Here is a 20,242-nt window from a genome sequence, read left to right as displayed (position 1 = left end):
CAACTCTAGCAATGCTCAATCTGCTCCGGTCAGCTCCCATCGCATTCTCCCCCTTCCCTCGAAAAGTCATCCACTAACGGGCCGTTTACATTAGCACCCGTAGCAATCGCAAAGTATACCTCCACTCTCGTGCGCAGACGTAACCGCCCCATTGACGGCTTCAGCCAATACCCGTGACGGCACCGGCCTGCAACCAAGCCCTCCCTCGCTCCTGCAGATGAATACCACTAATGAGTCGAACCTCCCAGCGTCCGAAGCCGTACCACCTCTCCCTATCTACCAGTCGTTGCTCCACAGCCAAGCCACTGATTATACACTGCCGAGATGTTCCTGCTCCTCAGCTCGAGATGGGATTGTCGTAAACTGAGGGATTCTGCTTGAATGGCAAGTTAGCAACGGCCCACCAGGATGATAACGAGAAATTGAGCTTGACAAAACCCAGACGATTTTGCCCCACCGTAAGATGGCCATTTACGGCCGAAGAGGCAGATTAAGAACAACGCTGGTCAAAGTTGCACCTTAGCCCCAGGCCACTCAACCTCAGGTCGCTCAGTCCCAGCCACTCATCCTCAGGTCGCTCAACATCATATCAGTGCTACACGCAGCAGTATAGACATCTGTAAGTCATTCTGTCGATGGCTTTAGGCTTGAGATGACCAGAAATACTGCAGCTGCGGTTACCGAGCGCTCCATAATCCTGAAAACCATCGTCTGGCCCAACACCATAGTCCCGTTTCGATTGCTGGGTATGTCAATCCTGCAGACCCAAGCCCTCTTCTCAGCATCCCCAAAAGCGACTACCCATCAAATACACTATCACCTAATTTCAATCTTCCCGGACGCGGCAAACCACCACTATCTGGCCCCGTCTTTACACCCTTAGCCGGCCTTTGCCATCCACCTCCGTCTTCATGCCCTCAGCATGCCACCACCATCCGACCCCACTTGCTCGCCACGCCTGCGATCCAGAAGCCTCAGACAAAGTCTCATACGTCTTGTCCCCGCGTCTCCCCTGCGTCAAATTAGCTGAACAGAACCAGTCAGCAAGACCGCAACAAGACTTGTGTAGAGCGGCTCGGAGCCACAATCAAGCTTCTCAAGGACTGGAAGTCTCTATGCATTCTTGTCATGAAGCAGAGCGAGGGCCCCGCAGGAAGATATCAATCACTGTTCTCATCTGCTGCAGGGCTTGATGAATTTGCTGGAAGGCGATGGAAAGCCGATGTCCATGGAGTTTGAGTGTAGTGAGTACGTACTAGGAATCTCTTCGTTCTAGCTCAAGGGAACTGACGTCATCTAGACGAGGCCAGTACTGCTGGTGCCGCGACCGGAAAACCCAAATCTCCACCTATGCTTTCATCCATCGGGACCCTCTACAAAACGTCTCTTCTATCGGCAGCCAGTTTTGCCAGTATCCTACGCGGCGGCCTTCTTCATCGTCACTCTCCTCAATCCGTACATTTTGCAGACACCCTCCTCCATCTGAAGGAACATCTCAATACCTACCCACAGACGACTCACAATTCCCCAACCCTCCTCGTCCCCATACAGATGTAGACCTTTCAGCACACCCTCTTAAATTGCCTCTCTGCCACCGCGTTCGGGAAAAGCCCCGCATTTAGCAATGCAAACAGATCCCACTCGGCGGCTGACTCGGTTTTGAAATTCCAGAACACCCAGCCCTGCGTCCCGGCCTCAAATGTATTTATCTGCGCCTCGACATACGCGCGCGTAGCGTCCCGCAACTCTTGATTCCAGGACGAGATGTTGTTGTACTGTGTGCAGTCCCCGATGTAGTCCGTCGTGAGGTAGGTCCCGTCATAGCGGGCGCCACGGAGGTATCCTGGAAGCCATCGAACGTCAGAGAGGGCAAGGAAAAGATAGAAGAGAGCGGTTCGGGGTGCGAGTGGTGTGAGGGAGGGGGTTAGAGTATGGGGGAGGGAGAAGGAGGAGCGGTGAGTGTTGTTGGTGTTTTTGTATGCGGAGCAGGGGATGGAAGGAGGGAAGGACGAGCAGATGGTGTTGGTGAGGGATGATGGGGAAAGAGAGGGAAATCATCTTAAACTCACCGTTTAGCCACTTTGCGCAATCCGTCATGGCAGCGCTCCATTCGCCCACGAAAGTCCACTTGTCGGCACCCTCCCACTTCCACGCCCGATCGCACACACCCCGACGGTGCTGCTCGTGCGACCATTTCACCATATCCAATTCAAACACCTGGTACTCATGATGATCGATCGCCACGCCTTGCACTCCACCGTCCGCTGGGGTCATCCATCCGTTGAAGCTCGCCGCATCATTGAATGCATCCTGCAAGATGACGACCGTATCCCCAAACTCGCGCACCTCGCCCCACCCATTGCGGTAGAACTGCCTTACCATGTTCATGTCGAGAGTGTACCCCGCCGGCTCGTTCAGCAGCTCAATCCCCAAGACGACGTCCCGAAACTCCGCGCTTGCGTACTTAGCTGCGACAGTGTGCAGTACGCTCAGCATCTGGCCCACGCTCTCCCCCTCTCCCCATCCCGGTGTATCCATCCGCTGGCCCGAGTTGTCATATCCGTTCTGGCTGCGCGGCGCCGTGTGCAGGTCCACCAGTACCTTGAGCCCAGTGTCCCTCGCCCATGAGATTGCCTTGTCGAGGTATGGGGCTGCACCGGTGGCATATGGTGTGTCGAAAGCGTCAAAGGCCCAGAATGGGACGGGCACTCGCACGAAGTTGAAGCCGGCGCCAGCAATGCGCTCAAAGTCGGCGCGCGAAACCCATGCCTCCCAGTGTGGGGCTAGGACAGTGTCGCGTGCGACTTGGGGACCTAAGTGTTGGCAGAGTGTGTACTCGTCGACGATACCGGCCTCGGAGGGGAAGCGCTCGAAGATGGAGGGAGTGATGAAGCTGTGAGGAGGTCAGAGCTGGTGGTGAAAGTAGGAAACTGCTGTGCTTACGGCTCTAGGATCAACCACCCTCCGATGTTCACGCCCCGGAGCTTATCTATGCCCCAGGTGAAGGTGGTGTCGCGCTTGCCACTGCAAGCAAGATCGGCGTCAGTGTTGGTGTTGTGACGTGGGGGGTTTGCAACCACTTACATCGCGTTTGCTCGCGCTACCAGCGCGCACAGCACTATAGTGCAGAAGAGTTTGAGCATTCCGACTGTTACATACAGCGAAAGATGAAGTGGGAGTGAGAGGATTCCGCGCTATACGCTCAGTAATATCAGATGAGGGCAAGTAAAGTTGTAAGTGTAGCAGCAACGGCGAAAAATCACAAGCACAAACACAAACACAGTCTTATGCAAACAGTGCATGCATGCTGGAATGCTGCGTGCGCAGTGGGGCTTTGTTGTCTGTTGCCGCATGCATGACGAAGGCCACGGCGAAGCAAACTTGCGTTTCCAATGCAACGGGATGCAAGGGCGGAGGGCCCGAGCCTGTACCGCTGCCATGCCATCGGAATGCGCTTAGACGCACCAAGAAAAATTCGTCGACGATGTTTTCTAAAATACCAGAGCCTGGGGGTCTTCCCTGACGCCTTTTTTGTCGCCGCTATCCCTATCATCGTCGTGGGCAGAGCGCTTCGCCTTCTTGGCGGGGGCATCAGTGAGGACTGTCGCGCCCCCGTTCCTTTGGTCGCGGTGCTTGATGCTAAAAAGAGGAGGTAGTTTGGATTGGCCATCCAGGTGCTGGGCGAGCAGGATGCGTTGACGGTAATGGTGAGTGATTGAAAAAGTCAAAATAACGTATCTCCTCGGAGGTCGGGGCATATAACCTAGCCAAACGCCTGTGACTGGTCTACGAATCTATTAACTAAGTTGCAAAGGCAACTTTTTGTGAAGGTAAGAGCTGGGGAAAGGGCGGGGAGTTTGGAAATGTGGTAAAGTCAAATGCTACATGCCGTCCTTGTCAAACAGTGAATGGTGATGTATCTCAGGCTGCTAATACCTGTACATCGAATCTTGAGTTGGATGCTTACAAAGCTGGTGATAGAATATAAAGTGTTGCTGGATTAGCCCCTGAAGATGTATGGCTAGTTAAGAGGTTAGGTTGGACAACGCGTTGAAATACTGCATTCACACATTAGATTTGCATGAGCCAATAATTTAAACCAGCATATATAACGGCTTTGAAGACCGAAATTAGAGCTCACTACGGCTCAAATAACCAAAGCACTGAGCCTGCCTCGAAACCTTGGGCTAGCGAACAGGCATTTCAATTTTTTGGTCAAGAAGCTGAGTCCACTTCAAACTTTCCCCCGAGAAGCTGAGATGAAAACCCAATAGCCCGGAAGGCCTAGTCACTCAGTGAGAAATCTTCCTTTCGAGCTTATAGAGCATCGTCCTATCGTCTGCAGCGGCACGGTTCGCTTGTACATCCTTCAACCATTTAGGATTGTTGGCCTTTGCGAATTCGACCTGCTCGGGCGTGAGGTCATGGCTGAAGGGACACATCTTCCCTACAGCGCAGTGCCCACCATTACCACCATGTCTTCCGTTGTGGCTAAAGCATACACCGGGTGGAACGGGTTTACCGTTGTAAAGGCCGATCCATTGTCTGGGAATCTCGCTGGGACGGAGGCGAGGCTTTTCGGGGAGCGAGTGTTGGAATGGGCTTGACGGGCCACGGCGCCCAAGAGCCGAAACGTGTGGGGGCGGCATAGCATGGCGAGACATACGAGGGGGAATTGACCGCGAGCGAGGAGGAGAGACAAAAGACTCCCGACGGGGCGAACGCGAACGACGGGTGTGGGAATAGCGATCGTGATGACGATCCACCTGACGAGACCGGTGGCTAGGAAGAGGATACTCGCCACGAGGGAAGTGCACACGTTCGGCCCTGGGCGATACCCAACGTTGATGACGTGTCGCATGCTCCCACAAGTACTCATTGTCCTGGAGCTCCATTTCCAGTGACTTAAGATCTGCTTTGGCTCGGTCGAGGAGAGCTTCTTGTTGAGCCAAGTCTTTATGGGCCTGTACGACTCGGCCTCGCTGCACTTCGATCTTGGCAGCCAGCCGATGGTGCTCCCAGTCATAGTAGGCTTCTTCGCCTCGGTGGTACGGATTGGCTGTGGATGTTGACATGCGCCGAGAGTTGAATATCTTGATTTGGGTGCCCTACGAGATGTGAAGTAAGTGGAAATATTTTCTTCGCAGAAAGCGGACTCACATAGACTTCGTCGCGGTGCGGAACAGACGAGCTCCTATGGGGCTCGTGGTGACGCTGCTCGGCGGCAGCTGGCAATTGATAGTGATGCTGGCTGTCCGGCCCTTCTGGCTTGTCGGACGCCATGGCAATTGTCGGACGGTGAAAATGAGAGAAGGAAAGAGCTTGGGGTTTGTATGCGGCAGGCAAGTTTTAACACATGTCCATTCTTGGCACTGGACTTTCCCGTTTGACGTAACTGCCACACAACATTGCGAGAAGCACTAACCTGTCCCGCAGCATCCAATGTCTATGGTTTGGCTGCTTAGAAACTTCCTCAATCTTACTCTGGCTTTCCAATGTCGAGCATCATGCCGAATCCGTTCAAAGACGACAAGGTCTTCTAGGTGCATGGTAACGCGAACGCGTCACGTCTGAAACCAAATCCAAACTTGTGTTTGGACTGACTTAACCACAGGATCAACGCCATCAGGCCATCGCTCATGCCACCGCCTTCAGCCACTGCCTGCTCTTCTCATGAACATCCGACTCTCCCCTAGACGAGTCACGACTACCGACACCTCGGCATCTAAGAAATTTCACATCAGTGGCCAGCCCGCTTCGCTAGCAAGCCAGTCTTTCGAGGAGTAAGCTACCTACAACCATACACACTACGGCAGTTGCACCGCCACCATATGCGAGTATGCGCACGAGCCCACGAAAGAGCAAGTCGGGTTTGCGCGCGAGCTGAACCCGGGATGGTTGGAATATATCGAGGCCCGTGGAAAGATGATTGCGGGCACGAAGTAAGAATGTAAAGAGTCCGTGATTTCCTTTTCTTTTAGCGATTGTTCGTTTTGTCAGTCATTCTCCGCATTTTGAACGGGTTAATCCGCTGTGCTAGTACCCGGAGGCTGCCTGCGGGATCACCCAGAGAATAACCGACGCATGGTGCGCGTGTGCCGACGACATCTCATCATCTTCCTCCACCCGAACCATCGGGAAAGACACGAAAGTTCATCTATATCAGTCAACAGAGTATGCGCATTGATACATACCGGTAAATGCAAGTACGCGCTTTTTCGCGGAAGGACAAGGGCTTCAACAAGTGCAGGCTTTCGTTGAACGCCGCTGGCTATTATTTCAGGAGACATGGGCAGCTGAAGAACTCGGTTGATGGCTTTGAGTAGCGAACGCCTGCTGTGTGGGCCACGGAAGACCGAACCAGTTTTCCGTCGACGGCACTTACCTAGCTCAGCCACGCACTCGAAAATTCGTCTCGACCCTCGCTATGCTCATCGGGACATCAGTATAAATATCGATCTGATGACGCTAGTCGCCGGGTTTCGACTAAGTCGTCGCAACAATGCGCCTGATGAAGATTGGTGATGAATAGACGAGTTTTCGTACTTCGCAGTTGCTTCAGTATAGAAAGAGAGGGAGTTGGAAGGATGCAGCCATGGAGTAGGAGTAGCGCGCCATCATCCGGGGCGTACCTGCGTTAGTCAATCTCCGCACTAGCATCTAAGCCCCCGCTAATAGTCTCATTGGCCAGACCAATGCAAAAACAAAAATTCACTTCCGGCACGATCGCCGATTCCAGGAGAGCATGCCACCAAAGAACCACCGCTGGCGTGAGCAAATCCATGGCGGAGTTTATGGAGGTGATCGGACCATCCATGCACGCATCCTTTGCATCATTGGAAATCCTTTCAACGCGACTATTGGTCGCAAATGACGAATCAGGACATCGAGTCTCTGTATCTTGGCCTGGACGAGGTAGACGGCGAACAGATCTGGACCCTCGGAAGATTATCGTTGTTTAATCGTCTCTACTAGGTCCAAGTGTCCCGCAGCTCCCGCCTTAGGATCCCTCGCTTGACCGTATAGTCGCATGCCTAGTCTAATTCCCGGCCCAATCACCTATTTTGACCCCTTTCGACTCTCAATTTCTGGCATAGTGAACATCCAGGGCACGCAATCCCACCGGGAGGCTTTCTTTTCTCGCCGCTTTGTTCTGCAATGGTACTTGGTAAACTATTTGAGTGGCGTTTGCCTCCGACCCTGGCATCTCTTCCCAGCGAGAGACGATTCGATCCATTTAAACTTGAGATGACCCGCGGAGGCGGCCGACCCCGAAGCATCTAAGCATTTCCCCAACTTTATCGCGCGTGGCTCCAGAAAAGCGTCGGCCGCTATGACAGATCAGTCACCAACTCCGGCGCAGATGCTGGCTGAAGCCATCATCTTCTGGGTGATTGGTTTCATATTATTTCTTGGTAGAATGTAAGTTTTTCGAGAGAACGACGGCTTCGAGACGGCTTCAAAGGCTTACCCGCATTGTAGTTGGTCTCGTGCAATAAGCAACGGCGGCATACGGAACCTGCAGAGTAAGTTGTCACCCCGCTTTTCTGGATGATGCCTAATTGTACAATAGCCGATGACTACCTCATGGCACTTGCTGTCATATTCTGGACCGCACTCTTGATTTTGCTTCAAGTCTCTTCCCGATACGAAACAAATTTGTTCCCGAAGTCGCAACTGCAGTCCATCCTTGCCAACCCGAAGGACGTCTCCAACCGCATATACGGAAGTAAAGTAACCGTCGCCGTCGAACAATGCATGATTTCAGCGACCTGGTTGATCAAAGGTAAGACGAACGGCCATAAAGCAACACTTGAGTACAAAGCATGTATTGACAAAAATAGCATGTTTGCTTTACCTCTACGATAGGATGACAACATCATTGAAAGAGAACAAGTTTGTCAGAGCAGTTTCGATCTATACTGCCATCACGTACGTCGTCCAGCAAATCTTCTATTTCGGAATCTGGTGTCGCCCGTTCCAAGACTACTGGGCCGTTCCTCCGGACAACGAACAATGTGCGAATTACGCCAATCACTTGATAATGGGGGCTACGTTCAACATCTCATCGGATGCCCTTATGTTGTTGATTCCCGTTCCATTAATCATGCGGGCTCAAATGAAACTCCAAAAGAAGGCCATACTGTGTGCCGTATTCAGCCTCGGCATATTCGTCATCATTGCAGCAATCTTAAACAAGTATTACAACTTCGCATTGCCAGGTATGTACGGGTTTATTTTGAGTACGAGCTTTCATATACTGACAGGTCAGGGCAAACGGTGTATATGCTGTGGTACATTCGGGAATGCAGCACGAGCATCTTCGTCTCCAACATTGCTTGCTGGTGGCCTCTACTCCGCAAGCTGTTCAAGTTCAAATCCTTTGAATACGGCAGCTACAAGCAAAAGAGTCCGGGCTATGGCTACGATGCCAGTGGAGTCAAAGGCACAGGCAAGCGTGCGACGAACAAAGGCTCGAACATTATGTTGTCTGTTCTCCGAGACAAGGCCTTCAACACTCTCGGCTCGAAGGATACCAGCGAAGATCGGCGGCACGCAGGCTACTCAACAAGCGAGGAGAACATTAATAATCCCAGTCACGGCATGCCTCTGGAAATCTGGCATCAAGTCGAGTATGACGTCGAACAAGGACCAGAACCCACTACTCCCCACCCCTCTGACAATACGTACAAAGCTCAGGTCACTGTGACCTTGTCACGTGCAAGCAGCCAACGCTCGACCGCAAGTCATCCCAGTTCCCTGGAACGACGGCTAGAAGAGACAAGCAGGGCTTCAAGTCGCCAGAATCATTCCCGTTAAAGGATGATTAAGGAGTTTTAGTATCAGGTACCTGAGGACCTGATGCGCAACGGTGTTATGATTCAAAGAAACTTGTGCTTTTTTATACCCTTCTTTGCGTTTCCAGCCTCCAGACAGCAATCTCATTAGTCAAACTTTGTTTTCTATTGTCTAGTTTCTAAAGTACAAACCATTCTGCATGTGGTTTCTAATTTGCTGCAAGATATTAATGCCTCTAAGCGGACTTTTGGCTCTTGAACTCTTCGCTAAAGGGGTAATCCAGGTATCCTTGCTCTGCCATCGGAAGGTAAAATGTGCTCCGATCATACTGGTTAGGGGAAATGCCATTCTGTATCCGGAAGACCAAATCTGGAGTTGAGATGAAGTACCTTCCAAACACCACGGCGATGTTTTTGTCTTTATATTCCTCATCAACCGCCTTCTTCGCCGAATCAGGCTTAAAGCCGCCAGCCACGAAAACAGGGGATTGGTTGTCCCAGATGTCAAGAGCAAATTCAATCCCTTCGACCTTCTCGATGTCTTCACTGTTGGTGACACGAGACTCGACGACGTGCAAATGGCCAAGCTTGAGCTTCTTGAGCTCCTTGATCAGGTATGAGAATTGAGGAAGCGGGTCCTTCATCTTCATCCCTTGGAAAACGCTCCACGGGCTCAACCGCATCCCGAGCCTTTCCGCGCCAACCGCCTCGGCCACGGCCTTGGCCGTCTCAATCGCGAACCGTGCCCGGTTCTCCACCGAGCCGCCCCAGCGGTCAGACCGCTTGTTACAGTTGTCCTGGGTGAACTGGTCGACCAAATAGCCGTTGGCACCATGGATCTCAACGCCGTCGAAGCCGGCAGCGATGGCGTTTTTGGCCGCCTTGACGAAGTCGGAAATACAGATCTGGATCTCCTCCTCGGTCATCTCTTTCGGGACGGGCGCGCCGTCGGCCATGGGCTCAGCACTTGAGCTGACGAGTGGGAAGCCCTGCTTCGCGAGGGTTGCGGGGTCCGCGGCGCGGCCGGGCGCCCACAGCTGGCAGAACATGAAGCAGCCGTTGGCGTGGACGGCGTCGGTGACCTCCTTCCAACGCTGGATCTGCGCATCGGTCCAGATGCCCGGCGCGTGGGGCACTCCGCCAAAGCGCTCCGAGACTGGGGTCGCTTCGGAGAGGATGAGCGTTCCTGGAACGCAGGACCGCTGCGTGTAGTACTCAATGGCGATGGGGAGGAGGACGCCGTTCTCGTCGCCACGGAACCGAGTCAGAGGGGCCATGACCACGCGGTGCTTGAGCTCACCGGCGGCGATCTTGAGGGGCTTGAAGAGGTTGGAGGCCATTTTGAGCGGAGGTTAGAACGGCGTCTGCAATGCTTGTGGTTGATTGGGAGGTTCTGCGATGCTGCAGACTAGCCCACGAGTGCATGGCGATTTATGCTGTTGATTGCGTGGTTGCTTAGAAATCCCAACTGGTCAAAGCAAACGCTAAGGGGCTATTAGACCGTGAAACCGCCGCATATATTTATAGGGATGGGGAATGGGGATGGAGATGAAGCAAATGCTGCCTACCTACACTGACTACTTCCATTGTAGAAGCGAATGCAGAAGTAGTTGGGTGGCTGCGATATTTCCAACCCTGAATCTGGTTTACAAAAATGTCCAGCTTCCAATGCCGCAAGCCCCAAAACCCTGATTGGTCTGTAGAATGGGCGTCCAATGCTGGGGCCTTGGGACGTGCTGTGGGTTTGGGACCTGACTGCACGTCATTCAGCCCTGCGAAGACCCTGATGCCTAAACGGGTTTAGCAAGACGCGGGCGTTGCTCGGTGCGTCCTGTCCCGAGGGCCGAGATCCATCTCCGCTCGCGACTTCCCCGCATCGATTCGCAGATCAAAATTTCAGCCGCCAGTCGGAAAAATATGCAGAGTGCCTCGCGAACCTCGTATTGTGTACGTTTATAAAGGTCAGTTATCTTCGTTTTTGAGAACTTCCCCATTGGCTCAGCTAACGGCTACCGATCATGTACAGCGTGTTGTTTCTTGCGCCTTTGGCGGCGCATGCCATTGAGATATCCATTCCAACAAACCTCTCATCGCGCGCTTTGCTTCATGATGCTTACGGTTACTCGATTGAGCCTGTCTGGGTTGATGACTATCTGAAATCCGACCTCGCCACGAACCTGCTGAGCGCCATTGCCGACATCACGGGAAAGCCGCCGCCAATCCGAGTTGGAGGGAACACCGCCGACCAGACGTATCTCCGTCCAGACCAGAATCAGACCTCCATTGCATATCCCACGCCTTCTACCGCGACCACCTTCAACATCACTCCGGCATGGTACGACACTTGGGCTAGCTACTTCCCGGAAGGAACAGATCTGCTGTACACCCTCAACTTGCGTGACAATACAAGCGCCTGGGCAAACGCAGTTGCAGAAGCGGAGGCTGTGCACGAAGCCCTTGGGGATAAATTGAAATTGCTGGAGCTCGGCAACGAGATTGATCATTTCGTCAACAAGGGCTGGCGAGCGCCGGGATGGGACGTAGCGCAATACATCGACCAATGGCACAATCTGACGGGCCAGGTCATTGCTTCCGAGTGGTACCAGAAGGCAGCAAATCCTCCAAAGTTCCAGGCTGCTGTTTTTGCTGACCCGCCCTGGGTTCCGGACCAGCACGATGACACAGACGATTTTGACGTGGTAAATCTGACCGCAGCCGGCCTGGTGGACTCCGATATCATCGACGCCTATGCGATGCATCTCTATCCCCAGTCCACCTGCGACACGGAGCGATGGTACCGCATGCGGCTCGATCTTCTGTCCAACCATACCACGCTGTGGCTGAACGTCTCACAGTACGTCCCGCAAGTTGCCGCCGCCGACGCCGCCGGTATTCCCTTCGTCCTCGGCGAGACCAACTCTATATCTTGCAGCGGGCGCAGCGGCATCAGCGATACATTCGGTGCCGCGCTCTGGGGCGTCGACTACGTCCTCATGGCCGCCAGTATCGGTATCGAGAAGGTATACTTCCACCTCGGCGCCCAGAGCGAGTACTCCTCTTTCACGCCCATCCCGTACACCTACAAAGGCGAGAACCTCACCGCCGGCATCCGGGCCGGATTCTATGGCCATTACTTCCTCGCGAAAGCCATCGCTGGCGATTTAGATTACAGCATCGCCGCTCTGCCTGGAGTAAACTCCTCAGACCTGAGCGGGTATGGTATCTTCGGCGAGGCGGGGTTGCAGAAACTTGTATTCCTGGACATGGGCGTCTGGAACTCAAGCTCGGGCTTGCACAACCCTTCCACGCTGACGGCGACGGATTCGACATTTCGGAGCAACGGCACCAGGCCGTCAAGCGGATTGCGCGTTCACACGCCGTGGGAGGAGGGCGCTGAGGTCAAGGTGACGAGGCTTAGTGCACCGGGCACGAATGCAAAGTCCAGCGTTGATGTCTCTGGTGTGTCGTTTGATTCTGCGGGCGCCAAGGTGGGCGAGGAGAAGCTTGAGCGGGTGGAGGTTGGCGCGGAAGGCGTTTTGGCTTTTGAGTTGCAGCGCGCGCAGGCTGTACTGCTGGAGGTTGCAAAATCTTGAGATGCAGGCCAGTCGTCATAGAAGTTGAATTTACTGCTCATGCCGAAGGAGGCAGCCTGTGGAGCTGGAGATAACCGTATCCCTTTGGTACTGTGCCTAGTATGCCGAGGAGAATCAAAGCAGCGGCATCTCTCCCGGTTTCTTCGAGCAACTGTTTGATCTATTTCTCTTCAGTACTCTCGGCAGCTATCAACAGCATAAAGAACTGTTACCACTGACACCAACCACCATCTTCCATTCAGACAAAGCGTTGCTGGTGCCCCGTACAAGCATTCTTTTTGCTACTGACAAAACCTTCAATGTCCTCTACACTTATTTCCACCTTTACGACTTAGAGGCCCATGCTTCGGAGTTGTGGAAGGCTTCCAACTCGCTCCTTCTGCTTTAGACGGAGGGGGGTGTCACATGATTTAGGCTCCGAGGCAGGCCTTGCTCGAGTTACGACATCTCCACCCACCAACCAACTTCCCTCTCCCTTTATCTCGTCTTGCCTTGCTTCCGTTGCGAGCCTTCACAGTTTAACCGTCTCTACAAAGCCAGTCACTGGGTCCGCCCGGTTGTTCCAACCGCGTCCTCGACAAACATCCACTGGCTCACATTTTCCGTCCTCACTTTCTCCATCGTTTTCCGAGCTTCAAAGGCTTCTTCATCAACCGCGACGTCAAGATTCGTAAGAGCCCTTGACTTCACACTTCTCACCCTCACTACTGACTTCGCTCTTTGAGGCTTAGAGGCTTCTCCATCAGCCGCGGCGTCAAGAACCCTTGCCTAGTTCCCAGCTTTCACTCTCACTCGCACCATCCAAGTCTCCGCGAGGCATAGAACCTCGAAAACATGACCGACTACCGCTTCCCCGAAAGCTACCCGGAGGGCCAAATCGGGTAAGCAGATCTTTTGACCCTATTGATCCTGGACATCATCCTCATGACGGGAATGGTTCGAAGGCCACAGCGGTGGTCGTACCCCAGGTAGCTCCGAGTGTTATCAGACTATAAGGTTCAAAGATTTTCATCTACACTTAGCTTGTTTGATACCCCTACGACAGAGAACAGTTTACTTCGAGTAGAAGCATTTGAAGTCTACGGTAACGTTTGGCGGCTAACAACATATGCAGTGCGACATGCCCTTCCGTGGGAGGCCATATCGCCCTTCTTTACACAGCTTAACAGCATACAAGAGAAACAAACAACGCCCTGCTTAACACAGCCTAACTGCATTCAAGGGAAGCAAACACCGCCCTACATGACTTCTTTCAGCCCTTTAACCTCCTCAGCACCGCAACATCTGAATCACCCCCAAGACGCTCCATCATGCAGGCTTTCCTATTGCTGCCGCGCTGCCCATGCGGCAGGTCGATTCTGCCTCGTCAAGCCTCACCTTCCCGTCCTGCACCACAGGAAGGAGCATGTCTTTACTTACTTTCTCAAGCTCACACTATCTACAGCAGCGCTACCAGGAGCTCGAACTCCATGTCATTTTTTGCCGAAATCATTTGGTCCCGAACCGCTGCAATAGTAGAGAGTCTCATTAAGCTCCAACAACCTGACTCTGCCCGATGAAGCTGATTGTCCTTGTCTCCAATGAGGGCTTCGTATCTCGAATTGCAGTCTTCTATACGATGAATTCGTTCAGCCTGCTGGACCTTGTCGGCTTCGAGCTGTTGTGATTTTGACTCGCCAGCCGATACCCGGGTTTTAAGGTGCTTTATTTTACCGTCTTGACTTTTAACATCTGCTTCGAGTTTCCTAATCCGTTCGTCGCGACTCCAGCATTTCGACTGAAGATCTCTGACCTCATTGTGATCAGCAAGGCTGACGTCTCTGACGCGGTGTTCGTCGATTTCGAGAGCCTCAATTTGAGTCTGAAAGTTCCGATGCTTCAGCTTGAGGTCCTCAATCTCAGCATCGCGTTCCGAGCAAGTTTTCTTCCCGGCTTCAATTTCATTTGTGCTGCGTGCACACTGGCCCTCCAAAAGCAGATTCGTGATTTGTGACTGGAGACGTCCGACTCAAGACTCAAAATCTTCCTATCTTGTACTGCCCGTCCCTTGCGAAGCTGCTTACAAGCCTCGGATTGCTTCTTGCTTTCGGTATCCAGGCCACTGATTCTTGCCAGTTGAAGCAGGCGTTCGGTTTTGTTCGAGGACAAAGCCTGGTCGCGAACATGCAGCTGACCCTCGAGGTTTTTGATTCTTTCGGCAATGTGTGTGCCATCACTCTCTAGAGTGGACATGCGAGTGATATGAGCCGTGCAACCTCTTTTGAGGCTTTCGATCTCCAAAGTCTGACGAGCTGTTGTTTTACGAAGGGCAGAAATCGTACCAGGGCAGTCTTTGTGTTCGGATTGAAGCTGCTGATGCTATTCATTGAGCAAATCATGGGACGTCGCTCGGTTCCCATTGTACTCCTTCAGTAATCGTGCCTCAGTCTTGTAGATCTTTAAATCTGCGTCTACTTTGCGGACATGGGCATCAAGCCGACAGCCTCCCTTTAAGAGGAAGCGGATAACTGAATTCGCGAGTGTCTCGAAGGAAGCCTTGTCCATCTCCAAGGCGGCATAGCTGGATTTCAAGGCTTGATTGTCGGCGATTAGCGCAGTGTGCGCTTCGTTGATCTGATCTTTGCGTTAGATGGCCTTAAAGAATTGTTCGGTGAGTTTCCGAACGTCTACAAGGAGGCTTTCCCGCTCGCTGGTGAGCCATTCGTCACTCTTCGCAAGTTTTGCCTCCTTGCTTCGAAGGGCCGCATTCTCTTCGATGGTACCCGCCTGATCGCCCATAATCGTACTGTTGAGGTTGTTTAGCTCGGTCAACTCCTTCGATAGCTGCACACGAGCGGCAGTCGAGCTGTTCAACTTTGCGGTGGCATCCAGGAGCGAATCATGAATCTTGGTATGCTCGTTGCTCTTGTGGATAAGATCGTTGTTCTGGATTTTGTTATGGTTTTCCATATCCAGGAACCGGGTGTCTAATACCACCGATACTTTTCCACTCAGCTCATCGTTAATCCGAGCCATGCTGTCCAGCTCCCGGGATGTGAGTCTGCCCATGACGTCCGAGTCGGCAAGGCGCTGCTGAACTGCTCGTTCCTTCTGCTGCATCTCTGACTGAAGCTTTACAATCAACTTCTTCCGAGCTTCGGCATTGAGATGCGCCCTGTATGAGGCCGCAAAGGTCTTTTGGTAGACCTGCCGAGATGTGGCACCGACTTTGTAGTGCATGCCAGAGCCCTTGAATTTTACTCTAGGTGTTTTTGCTGTACGGCCCAAATCGCTCTTTGAAAGGCTTTGATGAGAGGAGAGAGAATGGACAAACAACTTTGCTGTGATGCCTAGATTATACGATCCGAGTTAGCCTTAAGTTCTTTATAACCGTGTGTTTGCTACAATCCCGGACATCATGCCATGGCTTTCTATGACAACATACCTTAGATTTATGTATAAAGCCTACAACCAACCACATAGACAGACTTAATCCTTCTTCGCCACCTATAACTCTAGGTCAAGCGACCGTGGATCGCTACAAATGGCATTACGGAAATCAGATCAAGGCTCACCAAGCCGAGTTGAAGGACGTTCGCAAGCAGTTTGTGTTGTCTCAAAACGAGTATGCAGATGACCGTCGCCGGGAACTCCAGAAACTCCAGCAATCATACGACGACCTGGCGAAATATACTACAAGGTGTCTAACGAACATGCAGGGGGTGCATTAACGTTCGGGAAAGCCAAGAATTTGGTAGCGAAGTAGCGAATTATAATCACCTAAGGAGTATTTTGTAGGTAAAGTAGAAAACCGTACCCCGCGACTCTGCGATGACTCTAACGAGGATACAAGCTTAGCCGGATCGCCTAGCTATAGATATTTCAGCCGCCCCAGGCGATTCCTGTCATCGAATCTATGCAGTATACTTTATATGTCTTAATACCTTAGGTCCTCGCGTACCCAGGATGCCTTCGGTACCCCTCGAACAGTTTAGTTATTAGAGCCACATAGTTCTCCCAGGTACTTACAAATATTCCGCCTTCGCGTGTATCTAATTACAAGTATACCTTGTACCTTTCTACTTCCACGCGGTTACATGGAGCCTCGGCTCGCGGCGCAGTAGTCGGTTCTATCTACCTAAGTTCTTAGGCTTAGATAGACATCACGCCTAATTTCCTGCAGGCTGAAGTTCTACGTTACTAAGTATATCTTGCCCATAAACTCTACTTTTAATTGGCTGCAATGGACTGGCAGCAGCGGACCCGGCGCTCATCAAGAAGCACGCACGCCTCGCAAGGGGGCTAAATCAGAAGAGAGATTGGGCGGTTCTAAAATTCCGCATCAACGAACACTCGAGCCCCGTCTTGAGTGGAATTCCGTTCAGCAGCATCATATCTCACGATGTCAAATGTGCGATTAGGGAACTGCTCAAAGCCAAGTCGCTAACCTGCTTATTCCACGTCGATGAAAAGTTCGAGCGACGTCTGTGGTGGTTTCAGGGCCTTCTCGACATGAGACACTCCGCTTTGGTCATCCACCCAGGATCGAGCATCGCTTCGAACAGGGTGTCCCTCTTCGGCTCGAACTTTTGGCACTATGCCCAGAAAGAGGCATTCTTCCACGAGATTGATCATGACTACGACGATGGAACCGTGTCGTACGTCGATGCCGACAAGCCAAAATGGAGGTTCCTCGAGACAGCGGCTTGGGGATACTTCTCCTTGCCTCTTGGAAGCCCGTACATTCCTGGCTTCCCTGCGTGGCAATTGACCACGAGCTCGTTTGCCGCGCAAGGCGGCCTCACCATGCAGAATGTGCTCCCGTTCTCTACGGAGACCGTTGTCCCTCTGGCGTCGAGGACGGACTTCCAAGCCGTCTTCATGCAAGGTCTATATCGGGATCTTGCTTTCAAAGACACCGTCACCAGAAGTCACATTAACCCGTCCACCGCCCAAGACTGCCTATTCTCGCGGTAGGGTATGTCGGACTTCTTTCGCATTCTCGTAAGGGTGCAGTCAGCTCCGACCGACTTCACTGCGCCAGAGGCAGGCACCCATGTCCGCGTCGACCGCGCCGTCAAGCCCGGAGAGAATGAACAGGCCTTTATGGGCATAGTCTCATCAAAGATTGGCAAAGACGCCGACTTTGTCATCTTCGCGACGACGGATAGCAAGGTGGCGGCATCTAGCACCGCCAGGGAAAACGGCTTCATAACGCTGCATACCACGGCCTTTATCAGCCACGACCAGACAAGGCAACTGCAGTACCACTCCGAGCTCAAGCTCGACACGCCGTCAAACCTCTTCAGGACCAAGGACTTGATGTTCGGGTCCGTCACGGACACCATCCCCGGCGGAACGAACCTCGTCGAGTTCGCTTTCGAGGAAGCTCGCAGTCGCAAGTGGCTGAACAACGACGCCATCGCTCTCAGGAATGACGTCGTCAGAAAACTGAGGGCAAAGCTGAACGATCCACAGATTGAAAGCGTTCAAGGCTGCGCTAGAGTCCTGCAGGCAGTGACTCTGCACCATCCAAGGCCCTGCAGGTACAGGAAAGTCGATAGTACTCTCCATCATTATACTAGCAGCAGCGGCCGCCGGCCTCAACGTCAAGGTTGTTGCCCCCAGCAATGGGGCTCTTCAGCGCATTCTGGAAGTGGTCCTTCGCGACGCAAGGTCGCAACTGTCAAGCCTCCCTCTCCGCTTCTCGCGGCTCTACCCGATGCAGGTCGAGCGTTCTTTGTCCAACACAAGTAGTTGGTGAGAGGTTTACACCAACAGCACGGAAACGTTGCACTCCCCGCACAACATAGTCGACTCCGTTATCGTTCCCATAAGATCGAAGTTTTCATCCTTTGTTAAGTTACGCATCCATGAAAGCACGATCTTCACCCCAATTAAAAAGCGTTTCATGTTGAAGAAACTATCATTCTATCTTCCGCTAAATCAAATCATACAGCTACAGGGGCATAGGTCATAGCAGTCTCCGTAGCCAAATTCAGTGATAAAAAGTATGTTTCTTTATCGATCTGTAACCGATTTCTACTGTATCGGAAGTAAAGGCTTAAACCCCCCGAAGACCTTTTTCTCGTATTTCGTAGATATACTACATATACACTGTAGAAGATACTTCGCCTGTTGCATACGATGTTGTATCACCTATGCAAAGTCGCGTCATGGTGTTGTAAAGGTATGGATCCTATCTCCCCTAAATTTACTTTGCCTATTCCATAGATATATATTACAACATTATTAGAGGCTTGTTTTCATGCTGTAAAAGATGCCTACTCCTCTACTTTCGAGTTAGTCTAAGTTGCTATAGAGATATGATGTTCATCCCTACCCAACTGATTTCTCGTGTTTTACAAATTCACGAGCCATAATCAAGGCAAGATACTTGTCAACCTATAAAAGGTAAACCACAGTCCGTGTCTAAGTGTACTACTATACATGCAATACTCATTTCTTTGTCTGTTTTAAAAGTAATTCAAGGTGTATTTATTATGCGCCAACCATTCCCATTAACTTCATTCCGTAGGGGAACATACTGATTTCCCTTATTGGTCCTAAGTGTGCTTTGTCCAGATGCAAGCAAACCCATCGTAGGTGTTAATAATAAGTTTTTCACTGTGATTATTGACATTTCCGCTATCGAAAATCTATCTTTGTGTCTTGAATGACACACGCTTCCAAGCCACACGGCTTCATCTCTCTCATTGCTTGCCGAGACCATTAATCTCTAGCCACACATACCTAATCGCACTCAGATCAATGCTTTTGCCGCGATCCAGCTCCACACCTCCTTCCAGACGCGTGAAGGGGCCACGGCACGAACCAGCTCAACGCTTTCATTCGCGCCCTGGGTGCAATTCAAGCCAGGGCTATCCTAGCCGGGCAGCCTGTCGTCGAGGTCTACAACATTGGGTTTAACTTCCCCGGCGGACGGCAAGGGTTGCGTTTGACTGCTTTGAAGAAAGCGTCAGGATAATCCTTGGCATTGATCCAAGAATGTTAGAGGCATTGCGGATGTTAACGTTATCATCCCCTCCTGACCTCCCGAGTACGGTAATGCTAATGCCGGCCAGCAGCTGCGTCTTGAGCATGTGCTGCTGAAGCCTTCTGGTGGATGAAAAAATAGGACGGATCGGCTAGCAGCATTTTTGCATGTTTAGATAGTTCCGTAAGGCCTACAATAGATCTCTGTTTCCCGTCTTCGCTGATAGCATGCCCGCTCCGACCTTGTATATGCCTATTACCTTTCCTCCTTTGACGTTTTTCATGGCAAAATGCTTAACGATTGTCACATGCCAGAGTTTAGATCATGAAACCATGGATTCGAGCTTGCTACCCCAGCTATCCAGCCCACACTCACCCTGCGCCAGATGCCAAAAACCCTTGCATTGAATAGGGTTTGCCCCTATGGAACATCCTGCGAACCTCACTCCGTGTCTTCACTCACGTCGGCAGCCGCAGCCGATGCAGGCGGTTTGATGCGCTTGAAATCATCCCAATCGCCCGTGGTGATGTCAACGGGGCTGTCAGTGTTGACCTTGTACTCGTAAATGCAAGTTTGTCAATGTAATTACTAAGGTCTTAGGAGAAAACCATAACGTACTGAACGGTCGACGAGCCAAAGTCGAGCCGGACAATGTGTCCACCAGCTTCTCTGATGGCATTGAGTGCCTCGCCGATGCGCTCCCCAAGGGTGCCAGGCCCGTCAGTGTATCTGACCTATGAGTTGTCAGTATGGTTCGAGTAATGGGTTGACGGCATGCTTACTGCAGCGACTACTGTCAGTCCAGGACCACGTGCACGCGCAGCATCCTCAGCAGCCTCCCGGGCGACTTCGCAAGCAGCTTCGCGAGCAGCCAT

General features: G+C 52.0%; 8 protein-coding genes across 8 annotated transcripts; 3 read left to right on the top strand and 5 right to left on the bottom strand.

Annotated features, from left to right (window-relative positions):
* Positions 1–1,562: 1,562 nt before the first annotated feature.
* On the bottom strand, positions 1,563–5,283 carry K452DRAFT_299786 (glycoside hydrolase family 5 protein; the record flags this gene model as incomplete). Its single annotated transcript, XM_033542266.1, has 7 exons — positions 1,563–1,843; positions 2,070–2,893; positions 2,944–3,024; positions 3,085–3,194; positions 3,501–3,639; positions 4,876–5,108; positions 5,161–5,283. The coding sequence occupies 7 exons, from the start codon at positions 5,281–5,283 to the stop codon at positions 1,563–1,565; spliced, it is 1,791 nt and encodes a 596-aa protein (XP_033395505.1).
* A 1,998-nt stretch (positions 5,284–7,281) lies between these two features.
* On the top strand, positions 7,282–8,820 carry K452DRAFT_274234 (uncharacterized protein; the record flags this gene model as incomplete). Its single annotated transcript, XM_033539184.1, has 5 exons — positions 7,282–7,422; positions 7,483–7,526; positions 7,574–7,786; positions 7,845–8,222; positions 8,273–8,820. Exons 1-5 carry the CDS (start codon positions 7,334–7,336, stop codon positions 8,818–8,820), a joined length of 1,272 nt encoding a protein of 423 aa, XP_033395504.1. The 5' UTR covers positions 7,282–7,333.
* Positions 8,821–9,003: 183 nt separating this feature from the next.
* K452DRAFT_352149 (uncharacterized protein) lies at positions 9,004–10,265 on the bottom strand. Its single transcript, XM_033545760.1, has one exon. The coding sequence runs from the start codon at positions 10,136–10,138 to the stop codon at positions 9,035–9,037; it is 1,104 nt and encodes a 367-aa protein (XP_033395503.1). The 5' UTR covers positions 10,139–10,265; the 3' UTR covers positions 9,004–9,034.
* Positions 10,266–10,816: 551 nt separating this feature from the next.
* K452DRAFT_274228 (glycoside hydrolase family 79 protein) lies at positions 10,817–12,391 on the top strand (the record flags this gene model as incomplete). The annotated part of the gene is made up of 1 exon (XM_033539183.1): positions 10,817–12,391. The coding sequence occupies one exon, from the start codon at positions 10,817–10,819 to the stop codon at positions 12,389–12,391; it is 1,575 nt and encodes a 524-aa protein (XP_033395502.1).
* A 1,438-nt stretch (positions 12,392–13,829) lies between these two features.
* K452DRAFT_299782 (uncharacterized protein) lies at positions 13,830–14,623 on the bottom strand (the record flags this gene model as incomplete). The annotated part of the gene is made up of 2 exons (XM_033542265.1): positions 13,830–14,323; positions 14,455–14,623. The coding sequence occupies 2 exons, from the start codon at positions 14,621–14,623 to the stop codon at positions 13,830–13,832; spliced, it is 663 nt and encodes a 220-aa protein (XP_033395501.1).
* A 126-nt stretch (positions 14,624–14,749) lies between these two features.
* On the bottom strand, positions 14,750–15,610 carry K452DRAFT_299781 (uncharacterized protein; the record flags this gene model as incomplete). The annotated part of the gene is made up of 2 exons (XM_033542264.1): positions 14,750–15,004; positions 15,062–15,610. The coding sequence occupies 2 exons, from the start codon at positions 15,608–15,610 to the stop codon at positions 14,750–14,752; spliced, it is 804 nt and encodes a 267-aa protein (XP_033395500.1).
* A 1,272-nt stretch (positions 15,611–16,882) lies between these two features.
* On the top strand, positions 16,883–18,127 carry K452DRAFT_299780 (uncharacterized protein; the record flags this gene model as incomplete). Its single annotated transcript, XM_033542263.1, has 2 exons — positions 16,883–17,290; positions 17,348–18,127. The coding sequence occupies 2 exons, from the start codon at positions 16,883–16,885 to the stop codon at positions 18,125–18,127; spliced, it is 1,188 nt and encodes a 395-aa protein (XP_033395499.1).
* Positions 18,128–19,808: 1,681 nt separating this feature from the next.
* K452DRAFT_299779 (uncharacterized protein) lies at positions 19,809–20,242 on the bottom strand (the record flags this gene model as incomplete). Its single annotated transcript, XM_033542262.1, has 3 exons — positions 19,809–19,925; positions 19,982–20,101; positions 20,150–20,242. The coding sequence occupies 3 exons, from the start codon at positions 20,240–20,242 to the stop codon at positions 19,809–19,811; spliced, it is 330 nt and encodes a 109-aa protein (XP_033395498.1).

Source organism: Aplosporella prunicola, assembly GCF_010093885.1.
Source record: "Aplosporella prunicola CBS 121167 unplaced genomic scaffold K452scaffold_18, whole genome shotgun sequence".
Classification (NCBI taxonomy): Eukaryota; Fungi; Ascomycota; class Dothideomycetes; order Botryosphaeriales; family Aplosporellaceae; genus Aplosporella; species Aplosporella prunicola.
This window is presented reverse-complemented; position numbering and strand designations above follow the sequence as displayed.

Excerpts from the sequence above, each read along its gene's own strand:
- K452DRAFT_352149 (XM_033545760.1), bottom strand. The coding sequence starts at position 10,138 with ATGGCCTCCAACCTCTTCAAGCCCCTCAAGATCGCCGCCGGTGAGCTC.